Source organism: Dysidea avara, chromosome 2 (assembly GCF_963678975.1).
Source record: "Dysidea avara chromosome 2, odDysAvar1.4, whole genome shotgun sequence".
Lineage (NCBI taxonomy): Eukaryota > Metazoa > Porifera > Demospongiae > Dictyoceratida > Dysideidae > Dysidea > Dysidea avara.
Window position 1 is genome coordinate 33,764,115 of NC_089273.1, and position 20,247 is coordinate 33,784,361.

At 38.2% G+C, this 20,247-nt stretch overlaps 1 protein-coding gene and 2 long non-coding RNA genes across 3 annotated transcripts; 2 read left to right on the forward strand and 1 right to left on the reverse strand.

Annotated features, from left to right (window-relative positions):
• Nucleotides 1–77: 77 nt before the first annotated feature.
• Nucleotides 78–1,896, forward strand: LOC136248029 (zinc finger protein 862-like). Its single transcript, XM_066039846.1, has 2 exons — nucleotides 78–105; nucleotides 159–1,896. Exons 1-2 carry the CDS (start codon nucleotides 78–80, stop codon nucleotides 1,556–1,558), a joined length of 1,428 nt encoding a protein of 475 aa, XP_065895918.1. The 3' UTR covers nucleotides 1,559–1,896.
• A 214-nt stretch (nucleotides 1,897–2,110) lies between these two features.
• On the forward strand, nucleotides 2,111–2,781 carry LOC136247119 (uncharacterized). The gene is made up of 5 exons (XR_010697095.1): nucleotides 2,111–2,209; nucleotides 2,270–2,322; nucleotides 2,372–2,521; nucleotides 2,566–2,613; nucleotides 2,668–2,781. It is a non-coding gene; the product is annotated as an uncharacterized lncRNA (long non-coding RNA).
• Nucleotides 2,117–6,237, reverse strand: LOC136247121 (uncharacterized). The gene is made up of 3 exons (XR_010697097.1): nucleotides 6,054–6,237; nucleotides 4,153–4,224; nucleotides 2,117–3,638 (listed from the first exon to the last, which is right to left on the reverse strand). It is a non-coding gene; the product is annotated as an uncharacterized lncRNA (long non-coding RNA).
• Nucleotides 6,238–20,247: the final 14,010 nt, after the last annotated feature.

The window sequence follows — 20,247 nt, forward strand, 5'->3', positions numbered from 1 at the left end:
GGGCTTCGAGTAGGAGGTACTACTGGGGTTCTACATTTTCTCTGTGTTGCTAGATGGTGCTACTGACCTAGGGAATAATGATAATGAAGTGGCTCTGGTTGTATGGTGTGAGATATCTGCAAGTGATGAAAGACTCCACACAAGAATTGCTTACTTAGGTGTTGAAAGACCCAAGAATGCAACTGGAATTGGCCTGTTTGATGTATTGGAGACAAGTTTGAGGAGAATAGGGATACAGGAATTGACCGAAGAACACTGCAAAAAACTGGTTGGAATTGGCACAGATGGGGCATCCAATAACATTGCTGCTCGAGGGTTGAAAGGTCTTGTTGAAGAGAAGTTGGACTGGATATACTGGATGTGGTGTGTGGCTCACCGTTTGGAATTGAGTACAAAAGATGCCTTAAAAGGAACGTGCTTTGATTTTGTTGATGACATGCTAATCAAGCTGTATTACGTGTATGAAAGATCCCCGAAGAAGTGCAGAGAGCTAAGCGAATTGGTGGCAGATTTGAAGGAGTTTTTGCAATTTGATGACCTCCATAAAGCCAAAGGTGTTAGACCGATTCGAGCAACAGGCACACGTTGGGTTTCTCATAAGTTAAATGCAATGAAGAGGATCCTGTCTAATTATGGAGCATATACAAATCACCTTGCTACGCTGTCAGAAGATACATCTGTGAAAGTGGTTGACCGAGCAAAATTAAAGGGCTATTTGCAGCAGTGGACAAAGGCAAAGTGTCTTTTGGGGTGTGCTTTTTTTGTGGATTTACTGATGCCTATTTCAATTTTAAGGTGTGAAGATGAAGTTTACCAGCTACAACAACTGAAAGGCTTTACATCAGCAACACAATACTTTGAGAATAATGGAGCTACTTATTGCAGGAATGTTTCTGACTGTGTCAAATCACGACTAAAGTGGTCAGACGTAGACATGATGAGGTCCATGATTGCTGTACTGAACCCACAAGGTTGGGAAAAGCTGATGAATGATGATGATTCCTTGGATGAAATTAACATCATCATCCAAAAATTTGAGATTCCTCTCAAGGGAGCTGGGGCTAATGTTGATGACATTCTCCAAGAATTTGCTGCCATGATTGAGTTTGCCTGTGAGTATATAGCAATTCACACATTGCACTATCAAAGTGTGTGGTGGAGACTATTCAATAGTCCTCAGAAGAAAGATTGGGTAAGTGCCCTTCTTCTGGTGGAGTTACTTTTTTCACTTCCTGCTTCTAATGCTAAAGTAGAGCGTGTCTTTAGTGCAGCAAATATTATCAAAACGGAAAAACCCACTGTGCTTGCTAACAGTTCACTGGATGATTTATTGGAAATAAATTGTGATGCTGTCAGTGTGGCAGACTACATCCCTGACAAAGCAATCCAGCTTTGGTGGGATGATAAAGTGAGACGCCCAAACCAGAAACCACGCAAAAAATACAGAAGGCATGATACCGGGGCTAATGAGACCGAGAGTCAGAGCGAATCAGACGATGATGACGATGATACTGACTGGCTTGAGGAGTGGGATAATCTGATAGAATCTGAATCATAGAACACACTGACCAGTACAACAATGATATACACATTTTTATTAACATCTACAATGACAAAACATTGTTTCAAAATTAAAAAAAAATTATCCAAAATGTAACTGTTTTGCTGATGTCCTTCTGGTTTTGAATGATTCCTAAGACTAAGTAGTAGATATTTAATATTACATACAGTTCCTGAGTGGTTTCTGAATTAAAAATATTGTACTACCTACATAGTACTACAGCATACGATACTAGCTATAAACAATATTTGAAATCAAGATTGAGATAAAGTCAAGCATTTTTTTGTTGAAATTGCTCTCAGATTCAATTTCAGAGGGTTTTATTTTCAAAGATTTCCTAAGGGAGGAGGCAGCCCCCAGATCCCCCTAGCTTAGTGGGCTTCGCACACCAATGTATGTTATACCGCATGCATGAACACACACACTTGCATTGACATACTGTTAATTGTAGCACTGTAGACCAAAAATCATTCACTGCAGAGCAAAATTTGTTTTGGTCTGCAGTTACTGCAGTGCAGAAATTTTATGTTATTTTGAGCACTGTACATGCAGGTACACCATGCAGGTATTGTGTCTGGTAATTGATTAATGACTGGCTTATTGCAACACCAACATGCTTTCTGCACTGAGTCTTGACAATTAGCCAAGGTATGGACATGGTAAATAGTTGAATAAGAATTGCTGTCATCTCACATGTTATTATTACAGGTTGTAGTGTGTATGCTCCTGATATTCCATCTTCATCATGTTGTATACAAAATGTAAGTATTACAGCAATTGTGATACTAATAATACGACTTGACATTCTAGTGGTGTTGCCTTTTGATAACACACTGTGATGGATATTGATTGCCCGACAGCTATTCCTGTTACTTGAAAATTATAGTAGCATCTGTCTTGCTGTTAGCGCCCCTACTGTCAGATGGAATTCCCTGCTGCAATGCAGATCGATGACAAATTGTAAGCATAGAGTGTACCAGAAACAATGTATAACGTTTTGGCAGGTTCTGTGGACTGTATATGAAGTGTTGTTAGCTGTTTACAATATTAAGGTATGGTGTATGCTTGAATAAGAACTGTAACTATATTGCTTGTCAATGCTGCAGATCATGCTGGTCCTAACATCTCACGAGCACTTCAGAAGTTGGAGTTGACTACTTGAACAGCATTTATTTTCTGTAATTGAAATACATTAATAATTATTTAAATACTAAATAACAATTGGGGATAACCTTTATACTAGCATAGGGATAACCTTCATCCTACCCATATGGGATAAAGGTCATACTATTGAAAGTTGGGATAACCGTTATCCCTGGATTTGGTATGCTATATGTGTCAGCCACTTTATCCCTGTTATGGGATAACCTTCCAACCAACTGTTTTAACAGGGTACCTTCATCGCGGGGCACTTATATGGATCATAATTAATGTACTTTTTGCATAAAATATAGCAATTTGCTGAGTTTTGATTCATTAAAATATTGAAAGTCTCTCAGCGGCTGGGGGCTGCACCCCCAGCTTCTGGCAACTCAATGCTGGTGCTGGAACCCCCCTTCAAAAATCCTGGCTATGCCCGATAGATATAATCTATGGTGCTGCATACCATCCTTCGTTTTGAAATTAGTCGCCCCCACATAATTTGTCCTCTAAGGGCGCGGCTTAAAGAATGACACAAGAGTACAACTGCGGTTACCAGTTGTTGACACAAGTTGTGAGTAATTAGCACATGTAGCTAGCTTAAAAGGAAGTGTGCAAAATCGCCTAATACAATTGTCACCATGCATTATTGCATTTTATAGCACCCCCACACAAAATTACACATGTAATTACAACATACAGAGGAGACACATGAATACCAAACACTTTTCACAACAATAATGTAAGAATTGTACAATAATGACTGTAATATAACTGCTATGCAAATGTTTTCCAGTGGCCCGCCATGGTAGCAAGTCTCACATGACGGCATGTATATTCATCCAAACACAATGGGAGTAACGAGTAAGTATGATGACAACAAGTTGGTATGACTCCATTTGTAGAATCCAGATGAGTGGGTGTGGCTCCAGTATGTCTAAACAGTTAACAAACATTCCTGTTATAAATACGTGCTAGAGTTGCAATATAATAGTATAGTATTTAAATGCAATAATACATAGTCTCCATTGCATCACTATCAAATGACACTATGTGGAGGATATTGTTGCATCTCTAGTATGTACACTCTATCAGTACAACCTATCTTAATGGCCACTAGTATAGAAAGACAACCACTCTTGAAAAGCCAATTCCAATTGAAAATTTATACACTGTTACCTGCTGAATGAGTGAAGGTGGCAATAAACAAGTTCCACCGTAATTTATACACGTGATCTGATCCTGTATATTCTGTCAGTGGATGAGATCCACTTGGCCAGGACAAAATGTGACTCAAGTACCCTGGATGATCCATACTCAACCAACTTATGACCCAGTGGCACAATGGAACTGACTATTTATAGAGAATACAATTATATTTATTTCTAAGATGTGTGGATGTGTGGACACATTACAACACATTACATGTACATACAAGACATGCTACGTACTGTTTTAGCATTTCAAGTCACCACATTATACACGTGCCAGTCAACAATGCTTCATAGTGCCCATCAGTAAACCTGAAGAAAAGTTACGAAAAATAAAAATTCACATAAGTACAATGAAACCTCATTAATATGGCAGGCTGTGGGACCAAAAAATTTGGCCTGAATAACAAGGTGGCCTTATTAATGAGGTCATAAGTAATGCTTAGCTATATTTGGGACCTACTAGAGGTGGCCAATATAATGAGGTGGTTTTATTAAAGAGGTGGCCACTAAGTGAGGTTTCACTGTACATACAGTTCACAATATTGTGAACAATATTAATGGTTAACAATATACACTGAAACCTGCAGGTCACTTCTTGTGGAAGATTGCTCTCTACACAAAATGACACATTCAGAGATTGTATTTAGATGGATGATACAGTAACGCATTGTGACTTCAATACTCATGATGTGTCACTGCTAGGCAGCAACCATATACACGGCACTGCCACATCGCACTTGCTCGCACACACAATTTTGCTAAAGATTTTACAAATTGATAATTAAGGGGTGTGGCAACTAGCTGTTTCGCTCGCAAGACTGTGTGGCAGCCGTTTCCCTTCTGTACAAATGGCCACCAAGACAGGTCCACTGTGGATGAAAGCCAGGCATTAGATATTTGGTATTTCATGTGTTGAAGACATTCCAGGGCTTCTGGTAGTCTCAAATCTCACCACAGTTTAACTCAGGCAGTGTTGTGGTCACCACTAAACTACTGGAATGCTGTGTTATGTTCATCTTATGCTTGGCTACTATATTGTGGAACTGAAATGGATACTCTGAAAAATATATCCTATGGATATTGACTTCATCACTTTCTTCATCAGGAGCTTATAAGGACCAATAGTGAAACTTTTTACACTTGGGGCTGACAGTCAACTGCCTATGTCTGAAGCAGCTAGTGCTTTTGGTGCTTAACAGATTGGCTGCCCCCTTGCTAACAGCACTCACTGTCTCATACGTTGTCATCAGTGTTGGGAGTAACGCGCTACTTATGTAACGCGTTACGTAATATTATTACTTTTGTGGTAACAAAGTAATATAACGAAATACGCTATAAAAACAGGTAATATAACTCAAGTTACTTTACTTGCAAATGTAACGTGTTACCTAAGTAATATAGTTACTGTAACGAATCTAATATTACATAATATTATTACTAAAAGTAACGAAGTTACTAATCTCGTTAGTAACCCACTGAGTAACGCCTAGCCACAACGAAGTAATGAAGCCTACTAAGTGAGGCTTATTCACCAGCTACTTACTTATATCAAGACTTGCACATTGTCCAACAACGCAATTGTGTCACGTGATAAGGTGGTAGTTTCACACGTGACAGCTTAAGGCTATGGACACAAAGTAATATAATATGTAATATTATTACAGTTACTTTATTTTATGGGTAATATGTAACTGTAACTAAATAGTTCAGCTGCAAGTAATATGTAATATGTAACTAGTTACTTTTAAAAAGTAACTTGCCCAACACTGGTTGTCATACACTAAATCCATCTCTATAGCCAGTTAGATCAGCATGCTTCTTACCTTTTTTTAAGGCCGAATAATGCAGCCACCCCTTTAAAAGGCAAGGTTAGAAAATTTTGTCCCTACGGCCTGAATAATGACCAGTTTTCACTGTACTATTAGTGATTAGTGATCATGGGGGATTATTTATTAAGATACTAAGATATACAAACGCTACAACCTCTAAATATAGCAGTAAATTTTTTACCCTGGTCCAATGTCTCGTAATAATCGTGACTTCGTGAGAGACTCTACTGTGACAAATACATGTTTATCATGATATGTGCTAATCGCCTTTTTACAATTAAGTTTTACAACATGTATAGTTAAACTCACCAATTGCGACTAAATCCCTTCAACACGAAAAGACAAGTAATGAGACAACCTTGGAGACAACAACCACACAAGCCTATTCTGGTGCGTTTATTTAGTAGTAATATAAATTTTAAAGGCGTTTATTTACAACAGGACATAATTACGCGCCCCTCTATTGTCTCTGTACATACTTGCCTTATCTTTACTATTCTCACAAGATCTCTTGGCAGGGGCGTAGCGAGGGGCGTAGCTTCTTCACTTGAATTAGTCAATGCTTGAAGTAGATTGAGATACTCTAATAGAACAGTCACATTTCTACAAGTACCATATTTTTATTTTGTAAAGTCTGTAAGTAGCTAGTAATTTAAACTATACAATCCGATGCTAAGCAGAAGTTGTAACTATGCTAAATATTGATTGCTGTGTTACAGCTGTTTTGTGACTGCTCTAATAGAGTATCTTGATCGTTTCAATGCAGTACAAGATGAAAGGCAAAGTATTGTTAAGGGTTTACTAGTTAAAATGGGTGTTAGTTGACTGCAGTTGCATGCCACTAACAGGGCCGTCCAGAGAAATTAGAGGGCCCAGGGAAAAGAGTTAAAGAGGGGCCCAGGGGCAAGGAAGGGTCTAGATCCTGACTGCTCTATTAGAGTATATCGATCTTTCTTTATACAGGTATTCAAGTGGCCCCTTTCGGGCTGTGGTAGGGGGCAAAATACCCCAATTACCCCAATGTGGGCGGCCCTGGCCACTAAAATTACAGTTATATTTTAATATTCTGTCACTGTAATCTGGGGTTTCTGTCAAAACCATGGAAACTCACCTACTGTTATCAACAGTGCATTGCTTATTCTAACAAAAAAAGTATTGAAATCCCATCCAAAAACAGCTTATAGCTGTAAAAAAAGTGCGCGTCCAAGTAAAGCAGAGTTAACTGCGACAAAAAATAATGATATCATAATGCGGCCATGTGCGAGGTGTGCAAGTTGTAAAATTAACATTAGCTAATCAGATAATACAATCTAATCCAAAACAGCCAAGCTGTAAAAAGAGTGTGCGGCCCTCAGAAAGGCTATGGTGAAAAAAGATGTGAAATCCAAGGTGGCGGCCAAGAAATGGCTGTGATGGTAGGTTAATGGTAAAAATTTTAATAATGACAATTCAGGCAAATTTTGTGAAGCGGCACAAAATTCACCTGAATTGTCGTTATTAAAATTTTTACCATTAACCTACCATCACAGCCATTTCTTGGCCGCCACCTTGGATTTCACATCTTTTTTCACCATAGCCTTTCTGAGGGCCGCACACTTTTTTTACAGCTTGGCTGTTTTGGATTAGATTTCATTTCTTTTTGTATTTGTATACCCCAAAGCCGGCCTATGGCCAGCTTTGGGAATTATTTAACCTATGTTTTTTTTTCTTTACTACAGGAAGACGAAAAGATGAAGTAGATGTACTTTAAATATTTTATCAGTAAATGTACAAATTATATATATAATACATATGTGATCGGATTTGCGAAAAGGGGTCTTCCACACACATCCAATTTACCAACTTTGACAATTGATAACTTCAGATTGGAAAGAGCTATTGCCTTGAAATTTGGACAGTGGTGATTTCTTTGCAGCTGAACTCTCTACATGATAGTTTCTTTGTAGCTGAACTCTCTACAAGGTAATTTCTTCTAGCTGATCTCTCTACAGGGAGATTTTTTGTAGCTGAACTATCTACAAGGTAACTTCTTCTAGCTGATCTCTCTACAGGGTGATTTGTTTGTAGCTGAATTCTTTACAGGTGATTTGTTTGCAGCTGAGCTCTTTACAGAATGGTTTCTTTGTAGCTGAACTCTCTACAAAGTAACTTCTTCTAACTGATCTTTCTACAGGGTGATTTGTTTGTAGCTGAACTATCTACAAAGTAACTTCTTCTAGCTGATCTCTCTACAGGAAGATTTGTTTGTAGCTGAACTCTCTACAGGTGATTTGTATGTAGCTGAATTCTGTACAGGTGATTTGTTTGTAGCTGAATTCTGTACAAGTGGTTTCTTTGTAGCTGAACTCTCTAAAAGGTAACTTCTTCTAACTGATCTTTCTACAGGGCAATTTGTTTCTGGCAGAATTTTCTACAGGGTGATTTCTTTGCAGCTGAACTCTCTACATGATGGTTTCTTTGTAGCTGAACACTCTACAAGGTAAAATTTCTTCTAACTGATCTCTCTACAGGGTGATTTGTTTGTAGCTGAACTATCTACAAGGTAACTTCTTCTAGCTGATCTCTCTACAGGATGATTTGTTCGTAGCTGAATTCTGTACAGGTGATCTGTTTGCAGCTGAGCTCTTTACAGAATGGTTTCTTTGTAGCTGAACTCTCTACAAGGTAACTTTTCTAGCTGATGTTTCTACAAGGTAGCTAGTTTGTAGCTGAACTCTCTACATGGTGGTTTCTTTGTAACAGAACTTTCTACAAGGTGACTTCTTCTAGCTGATCTTTCAATAGGGTGATTTGTTTGTAGCTTCACTCTCTACAAGGTAACTTCTTCTAGCTGATCTCTCTAGAGGGAGATTTGTTTGTAACTGAACTTTCTAAATGATGGTTTCTTTGTAGCTGAACTCTCTACAAGTTAACTTCTTCTAGCTGATCTCTCTGCAGGGTGATTTGTTTGTAGCTGAATTCTGTACAGGTGATTTGTTTGCAGCTGAGCTCTTTACAGAATGGTTTCTTTGTAGCTGAACTCTCTACAAGGTAACTTCTTCTAACTGATCTTTCTACGGGGCAATTTGTTTCTGGCAGAATTTTCTACAGGGTGATTTCTTTGCAGCTGAACTCTCTACATGGTGTTTTCTTTGTAGCTGAACTCTCTACAAGGTAACTTCTTCTAGCTGATCTCTCTACAGGGAGATTTGTTTGTAGCTGAACTCTCTACAGGTGATTTGTTTGAAGCTGAACTCTCTAAATGATGGTTTCTTTGTAGCTGAACTCTCTACAAGTTAACTTCTTCTAGCTGATCTCTCTACATGGTGATTTGTTTGTAGCTGAACTATCTACAAGGTAACTTCTTCTAACTGATCTTTCTACAGGGCAATTTGTTCGTGGCAGAATTTTATACAGGGTGATTTCTTTGCAGCTGAACTCTCTACATGGTGGTTTCTTTGTTGCTGAACTCTCTACAAGGTAACTTCTTCTAGCTGATCTCTCTACAGGGTGATTTGTTTGTAGCTGAACGATCTACAAGGTAACTTCTTCTAGCTGATCTCTCTACAGGGAGATTTTTTTGTAGCTGAACTCTCTACAGGTGATTTGTTTGAAGCTGAACTCTCTAAAATGATGGTTTCTTTGTAGCTGAACTCTCTACAAGTTAACTTCTTCTAGCTGATCTCTCTACATGGTGATTTGTTTGTAGCTGAACTATCTACAAGGTAACTTCTTCTAACTGATCTTTCTACAGGGCAATTTGTTCGTGGCAGAATTTTATACAGGGTGATTTCTTTGCAGCTGAACTCTCTACATGGTGGTTTCTTTGTTGCTGAACTCTCTACAAGGTAACTTCTTCTAGCTGATCTCTCTACAGGGTGATTTGTTTGTAGCTGAACGATCTACAAGGTAACTTCTTCTAGCTGATCTCTCTACAGGGAGATTTTTTTGTAGCTGAACTCTCTATAGGTGATTTGTTTGAAGCTGAACTCTCTAAATGATGGTTTCTTTGTAGCTGAACTCTCTACAAGTTAACTTCTTCTAGCTGATCTCTCTACATGGTGATTTGTTTGTAGCTGAATTCTGTATAGGTGATTTGTTGCAGCTGAGCTCTTTAAATAATAGTTTCTTTGTAGCTGAACTCTCTCAGGGTAACTTCTTCTAGCTGATGTCTTTACAGGGTCACTAGTTTGTAGCTGAATTCTCTACATGGTGGTTTCTTTGTAACTGAACTCTCTACAAGGTAACTTTTTTTAGCTCATCTTTCTACAGGGTGATTTATTTGTAGCTGAATTCTGTACAGGTGGTTTGTTTGCAACTGAGCTCTTTAAAGAATGGTTTCATTGTAGCTGAACTCTCTACAAGGTAACTTCTTCTAGCTGATGTCTCTACAATGTCACTAGTTTGTAGTTGAGCTCTCTACATGGTGGTTCTTTTGTAACTGAACTCTCTACAAGGTGACCTCTTCTAGCTGATCTTTCTACAGGGTGATTTGTTTGAAGCTGAACTCTCTACAAGGTAACTTCTTCTAGCTGATCTCTCTACAGGTAGATTTGTTTGTAGCTGAACTCTCTACATGATGGTTTCTTTGTAGTTGAACTCTCTCAAGGTAACTTCTTCTAGCTGATGTCTTTACAGGGTCACTAGTTTGTAGCTGAATTCTCTACATGGTGGTTTCTTTGTAACTGAACTCTCTACAAGGTAACTTTTTCTAGCTCATCTTTCTACAGGGTGATTTATTTGTAGCTGAATTCTGTACAGGTGGTTTGTTTGCAGCTAAGCTCTTTAAAGAATGGTTTCTTTGTAGCTGAACTCTCTACAAGGTAACTTCTTCTAGCTGATGTCTCGACAAGGTCACTAGTTTGTAGCTGAGCTCTCTACATGGTGGTTATTTTGTAACTGAACTCTCTACAAGGTGACCTCTTCTAGCTGATCTTTCTACAGGGTGATTTTTTTGAAGCTGAACTCTCTACAAGGTAACTTCTTCTAGCTGATCTCTCTACAGGGAGATTTGTTTGTAGCTGAACTCTCTATAAGGTGATTTGTTTGTAGTTGATCTCTCTGCAGGTTGATTTGTTTTAGCTGAACTCTCTACAGGCTGATTTGTTTGTAGCCGATCTCTCTACAGGGCAATTTGTTTGTAGCTGATCTCTCTACAGGGTGATTTTTTGTAGCTGACCTCTCTTCAGGGTGATTTGTTTCTAGCTGATCTCTCTACAGGGTGATTTTTTGTAGCTGACCTCTCTTCAGGGTGATTTGTTTCTAGCTGATTGCTCTACAGGTTGATTTGCTTGTAGATGAACTCTCTACAAGGTAATTTGCTTGTAGCTGAACTCCTTACTTTGTGTCTAGTTTGTAGCTGATCTCTCTACAGGGTGATTTGTTTGTAGCTGAACTCCTTACATTGTGTGTAGTTTCTAGCTGATCTCTCTACAGGGTGATTTGTTTGTAGCTGATCTGTCTACAAGTTGATTTGTGTGTATATAGATGATCTCTCTGCAGGTTGATTTGTTTTAGCTGAACTCTCTACAGGGTGATTGCTTGTAGCTGAACTCCTTACATTGTGTCTAGTTTCTAGCTGATGTCTCTACAGGGTGATTTTTGTAGCTGAACTCTCTTCAGGGTGATTCGTTTCTAGCTGATCTCTCTACAGGTAGATTTGTGTTGATTTGTTCATTGCTGATCGCTCTAAAGGTAATTGATTTGTTGCAGTTGAACACCCTGCAAAGTGATTTGTTTGTAGCTGATCACTCTAAAGGGTAATTTGTTTGTAGCTGAACTCTCTCCACAGTGACTTGTGTGTAGCAGAATTCTGTGTAACTGAATTCTCTAGAGAGTGACTTAATTGTAGCTGAATTCTCTACACAGTGCATGACTTGTTTATAGCTGAACTTTCTTCAGTGTGACTTGTAATGTTCTGAATCTCTATAGTGGTATATTTGCTTAACTCTCCACATGGTGACTGTCTTCTTGCTGAACTGTCTATAAGATTAACTGTTTGCAGCTGAACTCCCTACAGAATAACTTGTGATGTAATAAAATTCTATAATGGAGTAAATAAATTCGCCGAATGCTCTATTAGGGTGACTGTTCTATTAGAGTATATCGATCTTGCATTTGCTACATGGAGTTGGCTTTCGAATCATAACTCAGTGGTTTGTAATCCGATTCTTCTGTACTACTGCAAGGACTTTCTATGAAGATTATTCCAGCTATACACCGATTTTCAGCTCATTGCTCTAAGCGGTTTGCCTAGTAGGCGTGAAAACTAATACTTTTTTATTCATAAAAATCGATCGCGTAATTGTGACACAGGTTGGGTTTTGTGTCATATCTCCGTGGTCTTTATCTCGATTCCTTTCAAACCACCAAAAGGCACTCCTACGATGGTTACTGCATCTACATAGCAATTTTCAACTCATTCCATGAAGCGGTTTACCCTGTAGGCGTGACAACAAATCGATCTTGTTTTACGCGAATAATCGGTCATAACTCCTGAACCATTCATCGGATTTGTACCAAAGTTGATGCTAGGATTCGCCTTTGGACTCCCTTTCTGTGTGCCAAATTTCAATGCGATCGGAGTACGCGTTTGCTTGTTATAGCAATTTTTGCAAGTGTGCGAAAAGACGTAGAAGAAGAAAAAACAACGAAACTTTGTCTTGATCACGGTGTGGCGCGCCGGCTTCTTGGGCCGCACGACACACTACCGTGTGTCTTGATGTTATTGTTAAAGTGTTAATGAGAACTATGCGATGCTGCTAGTTTTTAAGTGTGTGAGCATCTTCATAAATGCCACATAAGTTTAATTCTCAATAAAGCAATGTGTATAGATTCTCTGATAGTAATAAATAGTTTGAGTTTGGCCGCCTTTCCTGTATACAGCAATGCTACGTGTAAAGGAAAGGTGGCCAAACTCAAACTATTTATTACTATCAGAGAATCTATACACATTGCTTTATTGAGAATTAAACTTATGTGATTTTATGAAGATGCGCACACACTTAAAAACTAGCAGCATCACATAGTTCTCATTAACACTTTGACAATAACATCGTATTATCTGATTAGCTAATATTAATTTTACAACTTGCACACCTCGCACATGGCTGCATTATGATATCATTACTTTTTGTCGTAGTTAACTCTGCTTTACTTGGACGCGCACTTTTTTTACAGCTATAAGCTGTTTTTGGATGGGATATTTATTACAGAACTGTCCATGATGATTTCTTTGTAACTGAACACTCTACAAGGTAACTTCTTCTAGTTGATCTCTCTACAGGGTGATTTGTTTGTAGCTGATCTCTCTACAAGTTGATTTGTGTGTATATAGCTGATCTCTCTGCAGGTTGATTAATTTGCAGCCGATCTCTCTACAGTGTAATTTGTTTGTAGCTGAACTGTCTATAAGGTGATTTGTTTGTAGCTGATCATCTCTCTGCAGGTTGATTTGTTTTAGCTGAACTCTCTATAGGGTGATTTACTTGTAGCTGAACTCCTTACATTGTGTCTAGTTTCTAGCTGATCTCTCTACATGGTGATTTGTTTGTAGCTGATCTCTCTACAAGTTGATTTGTGTGTAGCTGATCTTTCTACAGGTTGATTTGTTTGTAGCCGATCTCTCTACAGGGTAATTTGTTTGTAGCTGAACTCTGTACAAGGTGCTTTTTTGTAGGTGATCTCACTGCAGGTTGATTTGTTTGTAGCTGAACTCACTAAAGGGTGATTTGCTTGTAGCTGAACTGTTTACATTGTGTCTAGTTTCTAGCTGATGTCTCTACAGGGTGATTTGTTTGTAGCTAATCTCTCTACAAGTTGATTTGAATGTAGCTGATCTCTCTGCAGGTTGATTAATTTGTAGCCGATCTCTCTACAGGGTAATTTGTTTGTAGCTGAACTCCTTACACTGTGTCTAGTTTTTAGCTGATCTCTCTACAGGTTGATTTGTTTGTAGCCGATCTCTCTACAGGGTAATTTGTTTGTAGCTGAACTCTCTATAAGGTGATTTGTTTGCAGCTGAACTCTCTACATGGTGGTTTCTTTGTTGCTGAACTCTCTACAGGGTGTTTTGCATGTAACTGAACTCTCTGCAGGGTGATTTGTTTGTAGCTGGCTGATCTCTCTACAAGTTGATTTGTTTGTTGCTGATCACGCTAAAAGTTGATTTGTTTGTAGCTGAACTCTCTGCAAAGTGTTTTGTTTGTAGCTGACCTCTCTTCAGGGTGATTTGTTTCTAGCTGATTGCTCTACAGGTTGATTTGTTTGTAGATGAACTCTCTACAGGGTAATTTGCTTGTAGCTGAACTCCTTACATTGTGTCTAGTTTGTAGCTGATCTCTCTACAGGGTGATTTGTTTGTAGCTGATCTCTATACAAGTTGATTTGTGTGTAGCTGATCTCTCTGCAGGGTGATTTGTTTGTAGCCGATCTCTCTACAAGGTAATTTGTTTGCAACTGAACTATCTTTAAGGTGATTTGTTTGTAGCTGATCTCTCTGCAGGTTGATTTGTTTTAGCTGAACTCTCTACAGGGTGATTTGTTTCTAGCTTATGTCTCTACAGGTTGATTTGTGTGTAACTGATCTCTCTACAAGCTGGTTTGTTTGTAGCTGATCTCTCCGCAGGTTGATTTGTTTCTAGATGATCTGATCTCTCTACAGGTAGATTTGTTTGTTGCCGATCGCTCTAAAGGTTGATTTGTTTGTAGCTGAACTCTCTGCAAAGTGTTTTGTTTGTAGTTGATCTCTCTACAAGATGATTTTTTGTAGCTGACCTCTCTTCAGGGTGATTTGTTTCTAGCTGATCGCTCTACAGGTTGGCTTGTTTGTAGCTGAACTCTCTACAGGGTGATTGCTTGTAGCTGAACCCCTTACATTGTGTCTAGTTTCTAGCTGATCTCTCTACAGGTTGATTTGTTTGTAGCTGATCTCTCTACAAGTTGATTTGTGTGTAGCTGATCTCTCTGCAGGTTGATTTGTTTTAGCTGAACTCTCTACAGGGTGATTTGCTTGTAGCTGAACTCCTTACATTGTGTCTAGTTTCTAGCTGATCTCTCTACAGGGTAATTTGTTTGTAGCTGAACTCTCTATAAGGTGATTTGTTGTAGCTGATCTCTCTGCAAGTTGATTTGTTTTAGCTGAACTCTCTACAGGGTGATTGCTTGTAGCTGAACTCCTTACATTGTGTCTAGTTTCTAGCTGATGTCTCTACAGGGTGATTTTTTATAGCTGATCTCTCTACAAGTTGATTTGTGTGTAGCTGATCTCTCTAAAGGGTAATTTGTTTGTAGCTGAACTCTCTATAAGGTGATTTGTTGTAGCTGATCTCTCTGCAAGTTGATTTGTTTTAGCTGAACTCTCTACAGGGTGATTGCTTGTAGCTGAACTCCTTACATTGTATCTAGTTTCTAGTTGATGTCTCTACAGGGTGATTTTTTGTAGCTGAACTCTCTACAGGGTGATTTGTTTCTAGTTTATCTCTCTACAGGTAGATTTGTGTTGATTTTTTCATTGCTGATCGCTCTAAAGGTTGATTTGTTGTAGCTGAACACTCTTCAAAGTGTTTTATTTGTAGCTGATCTCTCTACAGGGTAATTTGTTTGTAGCTGAACTCTCTCCACAGTGACTTGTGTGTAGCTGAATTCTGTGTAGCTGAATTCTCTAGAGAGTGACTTAATTGTAGCTGAATTCTCTACAGGGTGCATTACTTGTTTATAGCTGAACTTTCTTCAGTGTGATTTGTAATGTTCTGAATCTCTATAGTGATATATTTGCTTAACTCTCCACATGGTGACTTGCTTCTTGCTGAACTGTCTATAAGATTAACTGTTTGAACTCCCTACAGAATAACTTGTGATGTAATAAAATTCTATAATGGAGTAAATAAATTATAGCCGAATGCTCTATTAGGGTGACTGTTCTATTAGAGTATCTCGATCTCGCATTTGCTACACGGAGTTCAGTGGTTTGTAATCCGATTCTTCTGTACTACTGCAAGGACTTTCTATGAAGATTATTCCAGCTATACACCGATTTTCAGCTCATTGCTCTAAGCGGTTTGCCTAGTAGGCGTGAAAACTAATACTTTTTCATTCATAAAAATCGATCGCGTAATTGTGACACAGGTTGGGTTTTGTGTCATATCTCCATGGTCTTTATCTCGCTTCCTTTCAAACCACCAAAAGGCACTCCTACGATGGTTACTCCATCTACATAGCAATTTTCAACTCATTCCATGAAGCGGTTTACCCTGTAGGCGTGACAACAAATCGATCTTGTTTTACGCGAATAATCGGTCATAACTCCTGAATCATTCATCGGATTTGCACCAAAGTTGATGCTAGGATTCGCCGTTGGACTCCCTGTCTGTGTGACAAATTTCATGGTGATCGGAGTACGCGTTTGCTTGTTATAGCAATTTTTACAAGTGTGCGAAAAGACGAAGAAGAAAAAAAAACGAAACTTTGGCAGCTCGTATCTCGGAAATGGCTGGAGCGATTTCCTTCAAATTTGGAATGTAGACTCCCCTGGCTGGCTGACAACTTTGTCGCTAATTTGGTTCCACTCGGATAAGTGATCATTGAGATACAAAGGTGTGAAAATGGCGTTTTTGTTCTTCCTGTCTATATACTCACGGGTGTGGCGCGTCGGCTTCTTGGGCCGCACGACACACTACCGTGTGTCTTGATATTTACTAGATTTCAAAGAAATTCTCAGTAACAGATGTGGTATCATTCAATTCATATGTATAATGGCTGTAATGTGTAATGTTATGTTTACCATTAAATTTATTATTCTTGTGTACACTGTGTGGGCAATAACAATTGTGATTTAATTTCTTGGTACTGTTGACATCAAGGTGTAAAGTCCTGTTTCGACATTTTATTATTTTATTATTATTATTAACACTTTACAGTGACCAGCACTGAAGGTCTACAACAACATGTGCTGCAGCCTTAGGATTACCTAACCTATAGCTAGTTTCAAGGACTTAGACTTAATGACTTAGACTTAATGACTTATACAGTAGCTGTACATCAACTCTCCCTGCATAGTGCAACAACAAGCTGATACCATTCAATATTTATGTGATGAGATCTACAAGAAATAAAGTTACTAACTATGCATGGGAGCATGAACTTTGCATACATTTTCATGACTCATGGCCATGGGTGTTTATGATAATATAATTCTATGCCATCATTTAATGACCATCTGACTTTCAACTCATGTACAGGTTACATAATGCAGATACTCTGTTCTTGCAAATTTGGGATGTAAATAATTATGTAATGGAATGTAGTTTGTGCACGCATGCTACTTAAATATTTCAGTACAATCATGTTTTTGTTCCTTTTTTTTTGTCATGAATTTGTATTGTATATAAAAATTTATTGTAGTTAACCATGCATTGTATATCTTTTACCCTGGACATGCCATAACCCTCAGACCTGATGCAATTTTAATTTAAAAACATAAGTATAATACTGAAGACCAGTAGTATGACAACATTGATTAGATTCCATCCAAAGAAACTCTTGTGTTGCAGTGGCAGCTGCCACTCTGCTGTGGTATCATTAGTTGATGTGTACAATGGCATCAATGTGTACAATAATGAAATATGACATTCTTGTCAATATATAGCTACACTGTGTAGGAATATATACACTGTGTGGGTGATGGCAATTGTGTAATTTCTTGGTACTGTTGACAGTGGGGTGCTAAGTCCAGCTGGAGTATCAACTCTCTCTTTAAAGCATGCACATGCTACAGCATTCGGCCGGCTTTGGGGTATACAAACACAAAAAGAAGTAAAATCTAATCCAAAACAGCCAAGCTGTAAAAAAAGTGTGCGGCCCTCAAAAATGCTGCAGTGAAAAAAGATGTGAAATCTAAAGTGGCGCCCAAGAAATGGCTGCGATGGTAGGTTAATGTTAAAAATTTTAATAACAACAATTTAGGTGAATTTGGTGCCGCTTAGTCTTGGCACTTAATTCACCTATTTTACCATCAACTTGCCATCACAGCCATTTCTTGGGTGCCACCTTTGTTTTCACATCTCTTTTCACTATAACCTTTTTGAGAGCCGCACTCTTTTTTACAGCTTTGCTGTTTTGGATTAGATTTCACTTCTTTTTGCGTTTGTATACCTCAACCATAGGCCAACTTTGGGACTTTTTTAACCTACCTTTTTTTCTCTACCACAGGAAGAAGAAAAAGAGAAGAATATTTTAAATACTTTAACTAATTCAGATTTTATCAGTTAATGAACTAATATATCATGAACCACGATAGTGGTTCATAATGAAGATCAGGGCAAAAATTTTCAAAACTCTCTAATCGAAAGCATGCCAAAAGCAGCCTTCCAGGCTTTGGATGTGTTTCAAAAACCTTCCAGACCTTCCTCTGGTGTTGTAAAGACTGATCTGGAAGTACAAAACATAAGGGAACTGGTTTTGGGAGTTTTCAAAATTTCCAAATTGCACCAATTCTCCATCTTCTTCTTATTTTGCACGTCTACAGCCCACAGGAAGTAGATATCAGCACTAAAAATGTGTGATGCAATTTAAAATCAGATCTATGTGGTATTAAAATCTTTGCTTTCTAAGACAATTATGAGATATAGAACAAGAGTCATGGCTTTGAGACGCCATTCACTCGCAAAGTCATAAAAGCAAAGGTACAGCAGTTTATAAAATGCTATTTGAAGAAATGTACGATACTAAAACTCATTAAGACGCATAACCTAAAAATTAAACAAATGCTACTCACTGAAACTGAAATCTGCTAGAAACAAGCACACAAAGTTTTCCTATATCTTCAAATTTTTGTGACTAAGAAATTGTGATGCTGGCTCATTATTTATAGTATCTTCACTTTCCCAACCTCTTTAGGTAACTTTTATAAAACTTTATATACCTCAACAGTTTGTAAAACAATGGAGCTAACATGCAGATACAACATCAAGTGGTTTTGATAATTGCATCAAAAAACTTTGCAACAATGAGAAGAATGAACTTCTTATTGCACAAATTTTGTTTGTCACAACCAATAATTGTTAATTCAGTGTACATTCGATAATGGTTCTGATATCATCTTTCGATATGTATAGAGTACAATGCATGTTTATTCTTAAACTTAATGTTCTTGTATCCACTGTGTGGGTGACATGAGCTGTGACATAATTTCTTGTTAATCATGAAATTCATAGGCTGGTAGTGATGTCATGGTCTGATACAGATGGAGTTACCTTGCAATGTTTATGCAGCAGTTCAACACCAGCTGTAATGGTAGGCTTGGTAGCATTACAATGAAATGACCAATTCTTACCAAAGTGAACCATGAAGTGAGACTACCAGTAACAAGTAAGGTATAGCACTGTTAGGAGGGATTTCTAGACGACAAAATATTATTTGGGTAGAAGTGATTTGCAATAATCTTGCAAGCCTACTTCTGATGGGGTTAGCAGTGTGGGAACTAGCACACAAGCTGAATTAGCAACTATTCGGAGCAACAAGATCTTATTCTGGTTGGAAGGTTGGGATGAGCTACATAATACGTTCAAAAAGCATTCACTGTTAACTGAATTACTTACTGGTGAAGCCATTCCTCATGCTATGATTGCAACATCAATGACACCATCCGCCACAGCTAGTTTAAAGGGATACAAGTTTTTTTGCATAATCTCAAACTACTAGGCTTTAATGAAACTCAGACCAAAATTAATTTTGTGTAAAGGATTTATAATTTACTTTTCACAGAAATATGAGTAGAATACTTTATCTCAGTCTTTTATGACGAAGCTGAATAGTGTCCATGCATTAGCTAAGTTAGCTGTAGTTCTCTCAATTAGTGCAGAAACATAATATTTGGGATATGATATATGTGACCAAATTTGACAAAACAAGGCTTCCACACACTTTATGACTTTGAAGTTCCATAACTCAATGTAGGAGTATGTCATTAGTTTCAAATTTTGACCTGTTATTGTACAATGCTATGGAAGGACTGTGTGAAAATGTTAGGCCAATAGCTTGCTGAGTAGTCAAGTTACAGCTGGTGAAAGTCAGAAAATTGTATGTGTGTGGAAGCCTTGTTTTGTCAAATTCGGTCACATATGATCTATTGTGGGTATTCCAATGGAGGATCTAGGATGGGGCATTTGGGACAAATGCCCCCCCCCCCCCCCCCCCCCACCTTGTGGAGGAGCCATACTTCTGATTATAAGGCCAAGATCACTTAGGAAAATATGCACATTTTTTAAAGTCAAGCTACAAGCTAGCTGTTACAGTGAAAGTCACACAGCATCTTCATGTGTATTAAGCACCTCTAAAATAATCATCGTATTGCTGTTGTTTAAGACATTCAGAACCTTTAAAACAGTTTTTAAGGCTTCACATCCATCTGCACAGGCCAAAATGTCAAAAATCAACAGTGAGACACTACTAAGAGGTGATTATTTGCTGCTTCAAAAAATGCAGCAACTAACAAGAGAACCAGTCTAGCTCTCCCCAACCACCTATA

Bases quoted from the DNA above. Each gene is read 5' to 3' on its own strand.
- LOC136248029 (XM_066039846.1), top strand. From the start codon at position 78: ATGATAATGAAGTGGCTCTGGTTGTATG. The intron at 106-158 runs GTGTGAGATATC...TTGCTTACTTAG, and splicing joins GAAGTGGCTCTGGTTGTATG to GTGTTGAAAGACCCAAGAAT.